This window comes from Aedes aegypti, chromosome 1, assembly GCF_002204515.2.
Source record: "Aedes aegypti strain LVP_AGWG chromosome 1, AaegL5.0 Primary Assembly, whole genome shotgun sequence".
NCBI lineage: Eukaryota > Metazoa > Arthropoda > Insecta > Diptera > Culicidae > Aedes > Aedes aegypti.
In genome coordinates this window covers 284,442,735-284,458,036 of record NC_035107.1, presented here as the reverse complement: position 1 = coordinate 284,458,036, position 15,302 = coordinate 284,442,735, and the positions used below count along the sequence as shown (strand labels likewise).

Here is a 15,302-nt window from a genome sequence, read left to right as displayed (position 1 = left end):
CCTCAACGTTCTGATCGATTTACAGCAGTTTTTCGACATAACCGACGTCAGAACCTATCGTGGCACTAACATTAACTCCGACCACTATCTGATGATGGTGAAACTGAGCTCAAAACTGTCCTTCATCAACGAAGGACGGTACCGGCGCCCGCCTAGGTACAAACTAGCAAGATTGAAACAGCCAGTTGTCTCCAATGTTTACGCGCATCATCTTGATCCAACGTTGCCGGATAGGGCGAGCTCGATGGGGCCGCACTTGAGCCGAACTCATCAAGATTGGCCCGGAGAGGTAGACCGAACAGCTACCAGAGGAGTGGAAGCAAGGCGTTATATGCCCCATCTACCCAAAAAGGGCCAAAAAACTTGAGTGTGAAAATGATCGTGCAATCACTATCCACGCCGCCTACAAAGTGCTATCCCAGATTATCTAACCCAGGTTGCATCGATGGCCGCTCGACAACAGACCAGATCTTTTCCGTAAGGCAAATCCTCAAGAAATGCCGTGATTACCAGGTAGTTCAACGAAGGGAATGGTTTCGAAAGGATTTCTCTACAACATACCGATACCTCTGAAGTCGTTATTTGGGTGAATATTTATTTTGTCATTTCCTTTCACTTTTTTGTTACAGTGTTTCATTTACAACATTCTTATTAATGTTTTTAATGCTATCCCGTCGGTAGCTTTGCCCGAAAATCTCGCTAGTCAATTCGACTTCAATTCTCTTTCGAGATCTTTCAAAGAAATGATTATTCTTACATGCTATTTGTTGTACAGTTGGATTTTTTTTAGCATAGTCATGAATTACTATAAGTTTTAAAATAATGCTTAGTGGTCTTCCCACAGAATTGGGAAGGCCCAACTAACGGGAACAAGCAAACTGCTTCCCCGTTCATACTGTCGTCAAGTAGTTTTTGATTAGGAAATTCAAGCAAGTTTTACATGAGTGTGATTGTTTTCAGTAATGATTGGGTGCAACCTTGCGATTAACGTGGGAGACTGATTTAAGCTTACATTTAGTCTGGAATATCTACTAATTCTGGTTTAGTACGGCCGTTGTCGCTGGTCGCGATTTCTGTCGCTGTAAAAATAAGCAAATGTTAGAAGTTGTCACACAAGTGATATGAACAACTAGGTAGACTTACCCTCCACGCATGGCACCACCACCACTGCCGCCATATCCTCCATCGCGATTACCACCACCGAATCCACCACGACCACCTCCACCGCTGTTTCTAGGACCGCCGCCGAACGATCCTCGGCCACCACCACGGCCTCCAAAACCACCACCTCCGCCTCCAGCGGCACCATCACCTTTCGGAGCCTTACACCGATTGCACTCGTTTCGCCAGGCAAAGTTCTTATTGCTGCAATCTCCGCAGGTCCAATCTCCTTCACGTTCCTGGCCACCACCACCTCCGCCGCCGCCACCGCTTCCGAAGCGGCCACCACCCTGTTGGCCACCTCCGCGAGAGCCACCTCGGTCACCACCATCCCGATCACCATAGCCTCCGCGATCTCCACCACCGCCACCTAAATCATCGAAACCACCCTAATTAATATACAACATATTTCTAAGAACTTAAGGACTTACGGCCACCGAATCCGCCCTTGTTGAAACCACCACGGCTTCCTCCCTTGTTCTGCCAGGTGTTGTAGCGCTGGGCGAGCGAAACCTTCACAACCGATCCGTTGAATTCCTTGTTGTCGAACCAACCGATAGCGGACTGCGCGGCATTGGCGTCCTCGTAGGTGACGGTGGCCTCTCCCTTCATATTGCCGGTTTCCTTATCCTTGTACATCCAGATCTTGGGTTTCATGGTGCGTTTGTCTTTCTGCGATGTAGAACAAATGAACACTTGGGTGTAAGAAAGATGTTTTCCGTCAAATTCCACAAACATACCTTGATCACACCGATCGATCCGAAGCGTTCGGCAATTTCTTCTTCGGTCGTTTCCGTATTCATGCCCTGAATGAAGATCGTATCCTCTTGGGTGACCATTTCACCACTATCTGCTATGGTGTATCGATTCGATGGCAATCATAAGCAAAGCCAAGGTTCAAAAGTAGGAAACAAACAGAGAGAGAGAGAGAAAAGGAACGAGCATTAGTGCTAACACGAAGCTGGAGCTACTAAAATAGGTTTGACTTAACACTAGAGCTGTCTAAAATTTAACCGATTTTTACTCTTCTGTTGCATTGTCGAACTAGTTACGAATACTCTTTTTTTCGAACCAAGGAACACTTTACACTCTAAACGATTGATGTGACCTCTAACGCATTACTCGATTTGTGGAACGCTTCATTACTCGTTTTACAGACTATGGTTAAACCTTGTTTTGCTTCAATACTTTTCATTCGATAGCCAGTGTGTGCTTGCAAAATTGTCTAATTTAGGAATCGTAGAAAGTTGTAGCCCCTCTTGCATTACATATCGCTGGAACCATGTTTGATCTCTTCATTGTCACAGTTCAAACAATGAATCTATTGTAAACGTTTTATGATAATGTCAGCCCAATAGTACGCCGAGGACCTGTGATCAAATCCCATCCCCAAGATAGTCACTTCATATTTAGTTTACAATGGTGACTTTCCGTTGGTACCGAGATGAACTGGCCATAGGGTAAAAATCTCGATAATTATTGCAATAACAGACGCTTCTTCTCAAATGCGTAGGTATCAAAATATAAATAATTGAAAGATCTAGATCTAGAAACTATCATGGCCAGGCATTGCAGAATTCGTTCTCAATTGATTTCGAAGCACGATCAAACATCGCAACTGTTTCGGTCCGTGATTGACAACGTTTCGCAAGTTGTAATAAGCTTTATAATAGCATTAGCGAACGTGAGCCCCAAAGAGAGAGATCGATGATAAAACCCATTTTTTACCATTGCCGTCGCCGAAATGTAAACTGTAGGTACACGATGTGGGATCAGAGTTGCTTAATATCGATCATATCAGCTGATGGCTGATGGTCTAAAACTATCAATATCACTTCGATTTGACAACCAACAGCAGTGATGCGACATCGCACTCTAGATCATAATCACTGCAGAATGAGTGATCACGTGGTAATTGTCCATGCTATGAATGTTTTTCAGTGACCAACAGATAGTTTCAAACTATCTGCAGAACTGTCAAAAATATCGTACTGATAAATTGCCATTTTATCTGCTTAATTTAAGGCTAAACTTAACCCATCAATGATATCCATAGTCTATCGCCATCAATGCACTTGTGATGGAGTAGACAGCATGATGTTGATGTGATATAGATTGATCCGAATTGTATCGCAGTCGGCCTGTACAAATCAGCAAATTTTAAGCGTTGATAGTGACAGCGAGTAACTCTACTGTGGGATATCAAGAGGTTCTGTTGAAGCATCAGATTACAGTCGACTCTCCACATCTCGATATCTCCCTATGTCGATGATTGCTTCGGTCCCTTCATTCTGCATACGATTTCCCTCTCCACATCTCGATATCCTCCTTATCTCGATATCTCCATATATCGATGTGTTCCTGTTGATTTTCCGTTCTCAATTTTCTCTCCATATGTCGATATGAACCAGTGTTGCCACATTTTTTCCGATTCTCATCTGTGTTTTCGACTGAAAAAATCTTTTTTATCTTAAGTCAACCTCTAAAAATCTTGGTTAAAATCTGTGTCACAAAAATACCCAAAATTTTTATTTTTTGACCAAAAAGAAATTTTGAAAACGTATTTTGACTGTTTTTGGCATGTCAAAAATTTTTAATTTGAACTTATTCTTCTAAAAGTAAGTTAAAGGTACATAATAAATTCTAAAATATTAAAATACTAAAGCTTTCGAGAAAAACTAAACATAGTAAAGGCATATCTGATTTATATCTTCCAAAATCGTGTCCTAAACTCGTTAAATATCATAAAATCTTAAAAATCTTTTTTATCTAAAAAATCTGTGATCTGTGATCACAGATATCTGTAGGCAAGAATAGGAAAAAATCTGTGTAATTACAGATAAATCTGTGTATGTGGCATCACTGATATGAACACTATCAATGGTTACTAGACCAAATTTAAGGCTCAAGATTCCATCATTCAATCATCAGAAATCATTGCAAATAAAAAACCAGTTTTTATGCTCAAATTTGAAGCAATCTTCATGAAAATCTATCATTGCATTACAGGTTGCAAGTGTAAATGCAATGATAGATTTTCATGAACATTGCTTTGATTTTGAACAAAAAAAATTGGTTTCGAAAATTTGTAAAACGATGATGGTTATTTTCCTCTTAAGTGATTCAGACAAATTGGTTAACTCGAAATAAAGTTTGTTTATTTATTTTCCTAGTAACGGAGTGATTTTCAATCTAGTGTTCATTGTCGTCAGCACCAGCTGATAGTTTAGTTTACATCTTTCTCGTGACTAATACAAGCAAACACATACCAAGAACCGGACCTCTCCTATGCGACTGATTGTTAGGTACTGCCTATTTCAACAGTGACAACACAGATGACAAGACGATAGAATGGAGAATACCAGTTATCGATGTTGAACGGTTGGTTTAACATGGCTATGACCACTTTTTTGATAACGTATAGTGAATAGACAGCTGATTTTCTCACAGTCAATGATTTTCACACGGGACATTACTGTATGCGGTACGCAGAAATACTGTGCATCTGACCATAGACATAAATTGAAAATTACGTAATACTGTTAAACCTCGACCCAATACAAAAACCTTGACTGCTGTGATGGTCACACTCAACAGTGTTCCAATGCATTTCTGTTCAATAACTCGATATTTTCATGATGCGATAATCCCTCCAACTTTGCCTTTTGAAGATTTGACCACAGACGTCACACTCTCATCATTGTCCATCGACATCCTTTTTAACGGTCGATTCAAATATATTGTAGGTGATCAATCCACCACCCGCAGCGCTTGCATAGTTTTCTGTCGCGTTTGACGTTTGCACATTACCGTCATCTCTTGGTCCATCGGCCAACGATGATTTTAGCATTGGGCGTACATGTTTTCTCGACTATGATTTTGATCGCGAATTGTTCTAAGTGTTACGTCTGTTTGTCTGTGATTTGACTGTATAAAGCAGCTAGATTTTATTTATCACATTTATCAATGAACATGGTTCTGTTAAATTCCTATTGTAGATACCACACCCAAAAAAAAAGACCATCAAGCAAACATTCACACTTCTAATTTGCATTTTGGATCGCTACACTATTTGGTACACTTCATTCTTACAGTACCGTCATTGATTTGAGTATTAACAAAAGCAGTTTTTTTCGGTCAAAATCAAGAAACAAGAAACACAGTGAACACATTTTTATCGCATAATTTTCAGTTTTGAATGGAAAAAATGAATTTGAAGTTTCGATGATGACGATGATTACAATGACGTTAAGGACTACCGGAATATTCTTCATATATTTCTCCGATTAGCGACTGACTGGAAGCTCCGACAAAATATTACAGGGCTGTTACAAAAACTTCAAACTTTTATCCGCGAAAATCGCGACTTCTAAAATTCGATCCACGCCGGGAAGCTCCGATCCGCGCGACAAACAAAAAATCACTCAATTTTTTTATGACGATTACATGTTTGCTCATGAGAAAAACAATCATTTTCGTTACCTGAAGTAATTCTCTCAATCTTGACTTTACGCAAACAAAGTGCTGCGGGGGGCATAAAAGGAATGGAAAATATCTCGAAAAATTATTCATACAGACTCAAGTCAAAAGAGTATACAAACTTACTTTATCAATCCTACGTGTTTCGCAGACGAAATTCTACACGTTTCGCTCTGAACCAACTCATTTTTCACTCTTAGAACGTTTAATTTCCGGATTTACAAAACGACGAAAGTAAGATTTTCAACTTTCGCAACCTAACCACTACTTTCGTCACCCCGCTGTATAGAGAGACAAAGTGACTTAACCACGAATCAAAACAAAACACTACTTGAGTCGATTTTACACTGGTAGAAAAACGTCGAAAGTAACTGAATGAAACGACTTATCATTTTGTCATACAATTTTTGTGGGAAACAATAGGAACTATCTAGTATTTCAACGCGAGCTGAATGCATGCAAAATTTAGGCGATGTACACGGTAAAAAAAAAGTTAAAAAGTGGATTCATTTTAATACAGATTTAGAAGACAGGTTGTGATTCTTCTAAATTAATTTTCTCAAAACTGTATGAAAGTTACTTACGTCTATTTGAAAAAGTAATCGAGATATGTAGAAAATTGTAAAGGGTAATGGTATTTTTAAAAAACCTCACATCTTAAACTTTGAAGAGCTCTCAAAAATTTGTGATACGGTTTTGATTTATCTTCATCTAAATACAAGAAACCTAATTTGTTTTCCTCTATATATCGTTTTACCAGTTTTACTTCGATGTTTTTAGGTTCACTTAAGTGGATTGACATGATTGGATGGAATAAACTCCATTTTTTCTCCAGATTTAGAGCAAAACGTGCAAAATTAGGCAATGCGTTGATCTAGAGCATAATAAATATATTTTAAAACAATTTACGTCAACGTAGAATATGTTGTTCGGAGAGCAGCGTTGATAGTAAATCTACGAGCTGTAAGTGGAATACCTACAAATAGATGAAAAACCGAATTCAATACTATACAATTTGATTCCACTAGTTTGTATCGTTTGGCAGATACGCGTATTTCGACCTCAACTGCAAGGACGTCTTCAGTGTTTCAACCAGCGTGGAGTCGCTGGTTCGAATACGACTACCTTCCATCTAGCGAATCCGACCAGTTAGTTGGAACGACTGACAGCTGGTGAAAATGCTATAGACTAACGCATCTAGAGAGCAAATCGTCACGAAACGCCTTCAATGCGTCGGTACTCAGACGTCAAAGTCAGTTTGACATTTTCTCTTGACATTCGGGTGCTTTTGAGTTGGATTTTTTTTCAACCAGCGAACATCCAACCATCGAGTTATTCCATGTAGTGGACCCCCAACGAGCGAATCTCCAGTGTACTAGACTCGACTTTTTTGTCTTTAGGTCTAGTTTTGGCGAAGTTGAGGGGCTTTTCGCCCTTGGCAAAAACATCGCCAAAACGAGACCCGACTTTATGTAGTTTTTTGTTCCAGAAAAACTAAATTGTAAGGCGTATTACAGAGTGTCTACTCATTAACAGAAATAATATTCCCTGATATTTCCAGGTTTTACCAGGATTCAAAAAATAATTCCAGATATATGAAATTCTTCAAACATAAATGATTGACGAATAGTTAATTTTAGATGACTAAAAAAATTTCCAAACATAGTACTTAACCTAATATCTAACAATGAATTTCATTTTTTCTTTCAATAAAAAAAAAACAATCTGTTTTGTTCTAAACGTGTAGACAAGATGAGGAAAAAAATAAAAAATATTGGTGATTTTTATTTAATTTCCACGAGAAACAAGAATGTTTATCAAATGATCTGAAAGTGCCTTTATGATTAAGTCAGAAATAAAAAAAAAATTAATCTTAAGAAAAATAGTTATTTTCCTTAAAATGGAATTCAGATTTTTGAACATCAGCGACGTACCCAGAATATTTATTAATTGTTCTAAAATGAGAACTTTTGAGACCTCTTGCTTGAAAAAAAAAAAAAAACAAAACGAGTTCTTACATGGATTACCAATACAAAAAGACACCTAACAAGAATAACGACATGAGAGTTTGATTCCTAAGCAGAACAGACATTTTTATAAGATTGTTTCCAAAGCTTTTTTTTTTAATTCCTCGTGACCTTACAAGTATAACTGCTCGTTTTACTATAGATTTCATTCAAATATTACCGAAGATCTCTTCAGGAGATTATTTTGAGATTTATCAAATTTTAAAATATCTTCAGAAATGCTATCTGGATTTTTTCACAGAAATTCCTCCATCAAGAATCCCTCCAAATTTTCTAAAAAAATATGCCATTGATATCCCTAGGACTTCCTCCTTTATTTATTTTTAATACTCAAGGAATTCTTTAAAGATTTTTTTTTCCAGTCATTCATATAGGGGTGTCTCGAGCGAAATGTCAAGGAAATTTTTCAGATTGTTGTGGAGAAAATTGTTATACATATCCGCGAAGAATATCGAAAGAAAATCTTAGAGTAACCTCAGATGAAACTTGTGTGAGTTCTAACTATGCCTTGATAAATTTCTACAAGGATCTCTGAAACAACTCCTATATTGTTTATAATATTCTTCCTAGAAATTTCTTGATAAATTGCTAAGATAACTAAAATATACAATCTCTGAATAATGCCCTACAAGACTCTTTGATGAAATTCGGACAGAATCCATGCAAAAATTATCAATGAATGATCACAGCAACAACTGTAATAATTGTTGTAATATTAACTGGTATTAACTATATTAACTTGAACAAAGTTTTGAAGAATACATGGGGATTTGGAAATATTATTTGATTTCTTTCAGAGAAATGTTGAATATAAATACGCAATACGGTTCAACGCAATAATAATATTTTGATGGGAAGCTGGGAAAATGCCGTGAGAAAGTTCTGGAGGAGCTTAATGAGAAATTAACGTTCAAATTTATCAAGGAACTCTTAGAGAAGTTTGTAAAAGATTTCATCGAACAATGCCTGAAGGATTTTTCGAGCGAATTTTTAGAGTAATCTAGGATGAATTAAAAAAATCAGAGGAGGTTGTGTACAAGACACGACCGCATGACGTAAACTACGCCATAAATTAAAAAAATCCACATAGAAATCATTGTTGGGTTTCTTGAAAAAATGACGAAACGATATTTATTAAAAACTCAGTAATAAACCTTTGCAGAAGAGCTCCTGTAGGATCTGTGTTAAATCTTCTAGAAGTAACAACTGAAGAAATCAAATCGAAAGAATTAGTGCAAAAACATCTGGACGAAATCTTGGGATAATCGGCAAGATTTTTTATTCAGGGTAATCTTTATGAATATTACTGCAAGTTTTTTTTAACTCTGAAATAAACCGTTTTGGACGCGTGCTGTAAGATTTTCTAGACCAAATTCTGAAGATATTTTTCGAAGAAAATACTAGAATTCTAGCATTCTTCGGGATCTGATAAAAATATCATTAAGAACTTGTGGAAAAGTCGCGTAATAGTCTCTGATGGTTTCTCTTGAGGCTAAAGTTTTGCACCAGAATTCACTGCAAGCAGATTCATTAATTACATAATTAAATCAATAGAGACTTGCATAATAGTGAGCAACTCTAGAAAATATACTCTTTTTTACCTTTTGTAAATTTTGCTCTCTTCATACAAAGTTTATTATTATTGCACAAAAGGCAAAAAATAAATTGAAAAAAATTGGAATGTTTCAAACTATGTTTCATAAGCTCATGTACGACACTCAACTGGAACTGATCTTGCCTTTACCAACATGGCAATCTTAAGTTCTGCTTCCTTCCTTGTCTAAACATGTTTTTTGCTGAATATATAACAATCGTTAAAAGGACTAAACATATCATTTAGCGTTTTGATAGCAGCGCAGCCAAAAATTTTCTGGTTGAGAAGATTTGGTGTCACAAAAACGACATATTCTACCATGTACTACTGCTTCAAAATAATTTCCCTGAGTGTAGCTGAAATTCCCTGAGAATTCCAGGTTTTTTTCCAGGTTGAAATAAATTCCCTGATAATTCCAGGTTTTCCAGGTTTTTCCAGGTAGTAGACACCCTGTATTAGGTAGTAAAGTACAGTTTACTCTAGTAAAGCATAAAAAAGATAAGCAGCTATTTTCAACGCTTGAATTACTTATTTCGTGCCGAAATCGTATTAAGTTTAAACATCATGATAATTGTATTGCTGAGTTGGTCTAATCGATAACATTGCAGACAATCAACTCGTTCGATGTTGTAGTCAGGGAATTCCACTAGAGATCAGGGAAAAATAATCAATAATTTTTCCCTGATCTCTAGTGAAATTCCCTGACGTTCCAGGTTTTTTTTCAGATAGTCGACACCCTGGATAATTTACCATATATCTTTTTTAAATCATTCTTAGTGAATGTATTTAGAAAGTGATGATAATGTTCATAGGACCTAAGTATTTGCAGGTGTATTGCTGAGTGAACTCAGCTAACCAAGATCAAGATGGTGTTTTTTATATTTCCGTCGTTCGAATATTGAAAGTTTATGTAATGTGTAGCCAATTTACATTTGGAGATCTCTCATTTATAAGATTTAATGACACCTGCTGATCCGAAATCCAGAGTATTTAGCCCCAAAACATTCCAAGACCGAACGAAAAATGCTCTTTGACGTAACTCACGCTTGATTACAAAAATTAGACAATTCAATGGATTTTTCAAGTATCCTTTGCAAAACACTGCTTTGTGAAGCTATCAAACCATGACTTTGCACCAAACATGTTGACACAAATTCTTTTTACACACTTTTTCCGACATATACCAATAACCTGTAGCATTAAACCTATTCTCTACTTGAAACCAGTAAAAAATTTCTTCGATTTGCATAACCTATTTTAACCATTCGACGACATTACGAAGCGCAGTTAACCACGTTTGTATAGCAACTTAAAATCTCATATTATTTTGAAAACACACGCAAGACATGACCTCGAATGCGACGAATATGTTATTTTTGCTTTACTATTACTTTGTATCTAACTCTTCTTTTGAACCAAATTATTACTCAAACAGCGAAAAGTGAAGTAAAATAAAAAAAAATATATAGATAATATTATCACCGAACAGTCGATCGGTGTTTACCTTTGTTATTATAACCACCCTTGTTGCCGGCGCCACTGCTATAACACACGAAACCAAACCATTGCGTTACACATTTTGCGAATTTTCATTTGTGGTCATTTGATTGTAGGTAGGGTCAGTTGTTGAAAGGATGAACGTTTGATACACACACACGAGTACATTTTTTTTTTCGTTTGAAAGTAGAAGTTGCAAATATTGGAGGGTTTTTAATGAGTGAATAAAGCTACTTCAGTAGATAATTGTGAGAAGGAAACTCTGTGTTGGTTGTTAGCGGGATTTATGGAAAAATTACGATTTCTATATAAGATATTTGTTGATTAGGAAATAGGAAAAGAACAATATTTGGAAAGGATAACATGGTTTGTATTGTTTAGGATAATGTCGTCTTAAAGCTCAAGAATTCATCATCCCATCATCTGCAATCATCAAAAATTAAAAACCAGTTTTTTCGTTCAAATTTAGAGAAATCCTCATGAATATCTATCATCATAGTACAGATGGGTTTGCTGCCCATAAACGCATGTCAGTCCCATGTTTACTGCATTTACTATGCACATGAGACAATTATGCGTTTATGGGCAGTTTGGGTCATTTGGCATAAAGCCATTTGATTTGAGATTATTTGGCATAAATTACATTTGAAATAACAAATGACCCGCTGTCGTACAGATAGCAAGAGCAATGCAATTGTAGATTTTCATGAACATTGCTTCAATTTTGAGAAAAAATTGGTTTTGAAAATTTGTAAAACTATGATGGTTATTTTCATTTTAACCTTACAGTTTGCGATACTCTGAGAGAAGATTTCAAAGGCGTTCAAGCGATTAACCAGGACAGACATTATCCTAATGATCTTACCAACAGAGGTTTTTTATATTTATAATAAGTCAAATTAGGTAAAAGTATACTGGCAAACTATAAAAATGTAAATTACCTGACCCTAATAAGAGAATTTGGTTGAGTATATATAAATATATTGCCAGTTTACTGCTACACTTCCAAATTTAAGGAATTTAAAAACGGTTTCAATGATAGATTGAAAGGATACAGAGAATGTGATGGGCAACTACTGCAAATATGTGTGTGTGTGTGGGTGTGTTTGTGCATGATTTTGTGAACAAGGTCGTCTCTTTTTGAATGTCAGACAAGGAATGGGTTCCTCACCTGTAGCCACCGGATTGGTTACCACCTCGAGGTCCACCGTTTCCGTAGCCACCGCCACCACCTCCGCGGTTTCCTCCTCCATAGCCACCGTCGCGGTTTCCTCCGCCGTAACCTCCGTCACGGCCACCGGATTTGTAATCTGCAAAAACACAACATCAATGTTCACAGGGTGGCCACCAAATATTCAGTTTGAAATTCCCGCTTTTTTCCCGGTTTTCCCGGTATAAATTTCAAAATTTTCCCGGTTTTCAATTGAGAGCCCAAAAGCAAAAAGGGTGACCCTTTGGTCGGTTTCTTGATTGAATATATTAAAAAAAATCAACTTCAAGCTTTTCAACGGAATGTTTAGATGATTTGTCGGTCCAATAAAAAATATCTTTTAAGAAATTTTCGCTTTTTTTTGGCTTCCGTACAATTAAATATTATGTAATAAAAATTACTGAAAACTCTCTACTTTCTCAAACTTACATTTCTGTGCCAATAGGATGGTTTTTACTTTTGGCACTTTTGATTCCCTTCAGCAACGTTGTATTTCCCAGGCCGTAGAAGCTTTGAAAAAACAAAATCCCGGAGTTTATGTCTGATTTGTATTTCCCGTTTTTCAACTTTCTTGGAAGAAAAATATTATTCCACTCAAACACGTCAGAAAAACAAAAGTGAAATAATTGTTCGAATCGGTCGTCCTGTTCTCAAGCCAACTCGTGACTTACAAACACCATTCCATTTTCATGTATATAGATTTGCCCGTTTTATGCATCCTATTAGCCTATTTAAAATATTTCAATTTTAAAGTATTCTAATATTTCAATTTTTTTTCTTCATAAAATCGAAGAGTTCACTAAAGCAAATAAGTTTAAGGTGAGGATAGAACAAAGCCGTACCAAACTAAAGTAGCTGAAGAAAATTAAGAATCCAATATGTTTGAGTGCTTAAACCTTCTGTAAAAAATTTTAAAACTCTGGTTCAAAACATTCGTGCCTATTCTGCGCGGCGTGTGAGGTGACACGAGTCGAATGAGGTGACAATTGTCGACTCGCTCCCATTTGATTAACATTAGTCGTCTCACGTCACTCGCGGTGAGAGCGACTCGTCTCTACTCACACGCCGCGCAGAATAAGCACGATTGAGTTGGATAAGTAAGAGGAAAAATCAAGCGCTCATAGTAAAAGATGAAAATCATAAAATATTTTGAAACATTGCCAACCAATTTGAAACATTTTTTAGTTTAGTGTATCAAATTAGACTATTTATACAAGAAATTGAATTATTAATGTTTAAGAGTTATTTGTCCAAGATTACAGATGCTTTAATGGAAACTATGATTTGGTGGTTTGTAAATTTGGAGCTTGAAGATGTTCGTTCAAAATGATTTTCCCGGTAATCATCTCAAATTCCCGGTTTTTCCCGTCTTTTTCCCGATGGATTTGAATTCCCGTCTTTTTCCCGCTTTTCCCGTTTTTCCCGGTTCGGTGGCCACCCTGTGTTCAGCATTAGTCACGAAAGATTGTGAGTTTTACCAAGTAGGCTAAATATCTAAGTTTTACAGTGTTTGGGCACACTGACTTGTTTTAGTGAATAATCGAGCGATCATTGATAATGAATTGAAGCGAAATTGATAACGAAGCACTAGTTAATTTGAATTAATAATATTCTACATATGTTAAGTTTTAAGTATCGGTTGATTTTAATTTTAAACATCGTAACCAGAATCCGCAAATATGCAACTTCAAGAGACTATTTTTGTCAAAATAGAGACTTCAGAGAACTTCCGTTAAAAATTCGACTTTTTAGAGACTAGCATTATAATAGAGATCTGCTACCAGTCCTGACTTTGAAAAAAGCTGTCAAAATGAATTGAATTTTAAAATTTGAAGAAAACTTCATCATTTTGGTTAGAATACGTTATCCGTAGTTGATTCATAACTGTGGGATGACGGTAATAGAGGCATTCTCAATTCATATCCATATTGGCGCCTTAGTGCAAGGCGAAAAAGTGAGGTTAAGTTAATACAAATTAATAGAAAAGGGCTCACCATTTTGCGCACCGTAGCCGCCGCCTGCTGAGCTCTGGGATTGGTTGCCATAGCCGCCGACCGAGGGGGGAGGAGCATTATAGCCACCGGCACTTCCGCCGCCGCCACCACCCCCTCCCATCGGAGGAGGCTGGCTGAAATTGGCCGACGAAAGCGACGGCGGAGGAACCGAAAATTGCATCGGACCGCCGAAATCCTGCGGAGCACCGTAGCCGGAATATTCTGCACACCGGAAAATGGAATGAGAAAAAGGAGCAACGAATCAGGATTTTTGTTCGGGACTTATTTTTTCCAAGATGGAGGACAAGCTGCCGTGCGGCAGCCGCGGATGCGAAATTTTGCAAAGCCACAATTCACGAGGAAATAACACTTACGGTCAGCCATTCTTTACTGCTTTCGATCACACTCGATTAACTGCACAAAACGACGTTGGAATTGCTAATTTTCCAAGCAAACTGATGGGTTTTTAATACTTTTTGGCGATAGAAAAAACTAACACGCGTCTTCTCGCGGGTAGAGAAAAGCGCAGAATGATTTTCTTCGGCAAAACGCCAAAAAGGAGAGAATGGTTTTTACCTGGGCGCGTACATTAGGTCTACTATCGCGCAGTACTAGATTATAACTCCAAATCTGCACTGCACGCTTGTTTCAATCTACTCAGCATGAAACCAATCGATTTGAAATATTGCGGCGCTCACAGGGGATGGTAAACTCGACTCAATTGAAAATGTGCCGACTGTGACAGAGTGAGCGAATGTTACATTAGTCTGATTGAACTGGCAACTGTGATCGTTTCATGACAGATTGTTTTCGTTTATTTTTGAAATTCCGACAACATATTTTTGGTATGTTTCAAGTATGGACCGATAGTAGAAGCATTAACCTAAGAATGCTAAGGGCTTAGGCCCCAAGCACAATGTGAGCGGCAGCGCGGTACAACGGCATAACGACAAGCCCATCTTGATCTACACTTTACTTATCAATCCCATGTTTACTAAATTTTTTTCAACATTGACTTGACAAGTAGAGTGTAGCTCAAGATGGGCTTGCCGTTATGCCGTTGTACCGCGCTGCCAGGTCCGTCCCACTCGGTCACAGATTGGGTACCACTTCTAGTACTGCATTTGGTCCCTCGGTAGTGCAAAAGGTACCCAAGTTTGACAGATCGCAGTACACTTTGAACGGCATTCTAGATTACCTTATGAACCATAAAATTTTGGGCAACTGCAAGGGACATGGGGGTCTTTAATTTGTCTTTGGCGCTGCCGCTCACATTGTGCGTGGGGCTTTATTCACAAATTTCATAACGCTGAAGGGGGTGGGTGGGTGTCCTTGAGATG

At 37.5% G+C, this 15,302-nt stretch overlaps 1 protein-coding gene across 5 annotated transcripts; it reads right to left on the bottom strand.

Moving 5' to 3' along the window:
* Positions 1–575: 575 nt before the first annotated feature.
* Positions 576–14,505, bottom strand: LOC110674160 (RNA-binding protein cabeza-like). Of its 5 annotated transcripts, none has more exons than XM_021838005.1 (8): positions 14,337–14,505; positions 13,963–14,184; positions 11,930–12,068; positions 10,766–10,803; positions 1,902–2,014; positions 1,593–1,833; positions 1,144–1,531; positions 576–1,079 (listed from the first exon to the last, which is right to left on the bottom strand). In XM_021838005.1, exons 1-8 carry the CDS (start codon positions 14,344–14,346, stop codon positions 1,043–1,045), a joined length of 1,188 nt encoding a protein of 395 aa, XP_021693697.1. In that variant the 5' UTR covers positions 14,347–14,505; the 3' UTR covers positions 576–1,042. The 5 variants fall into 5 exon arrangements, with proteins under 5 accessions (XP_021693697.1, XP_021693698.1, XP_021693699.1 ...); XM_021838006.1 differs by having other exon boundaries at positions 1,902–2,011; XM_021838007.1 differs by having other exon boundaries at positions 10,766–10,800.
* Positions 14,506–15,302: the final 797 nt, after the last annotated feature.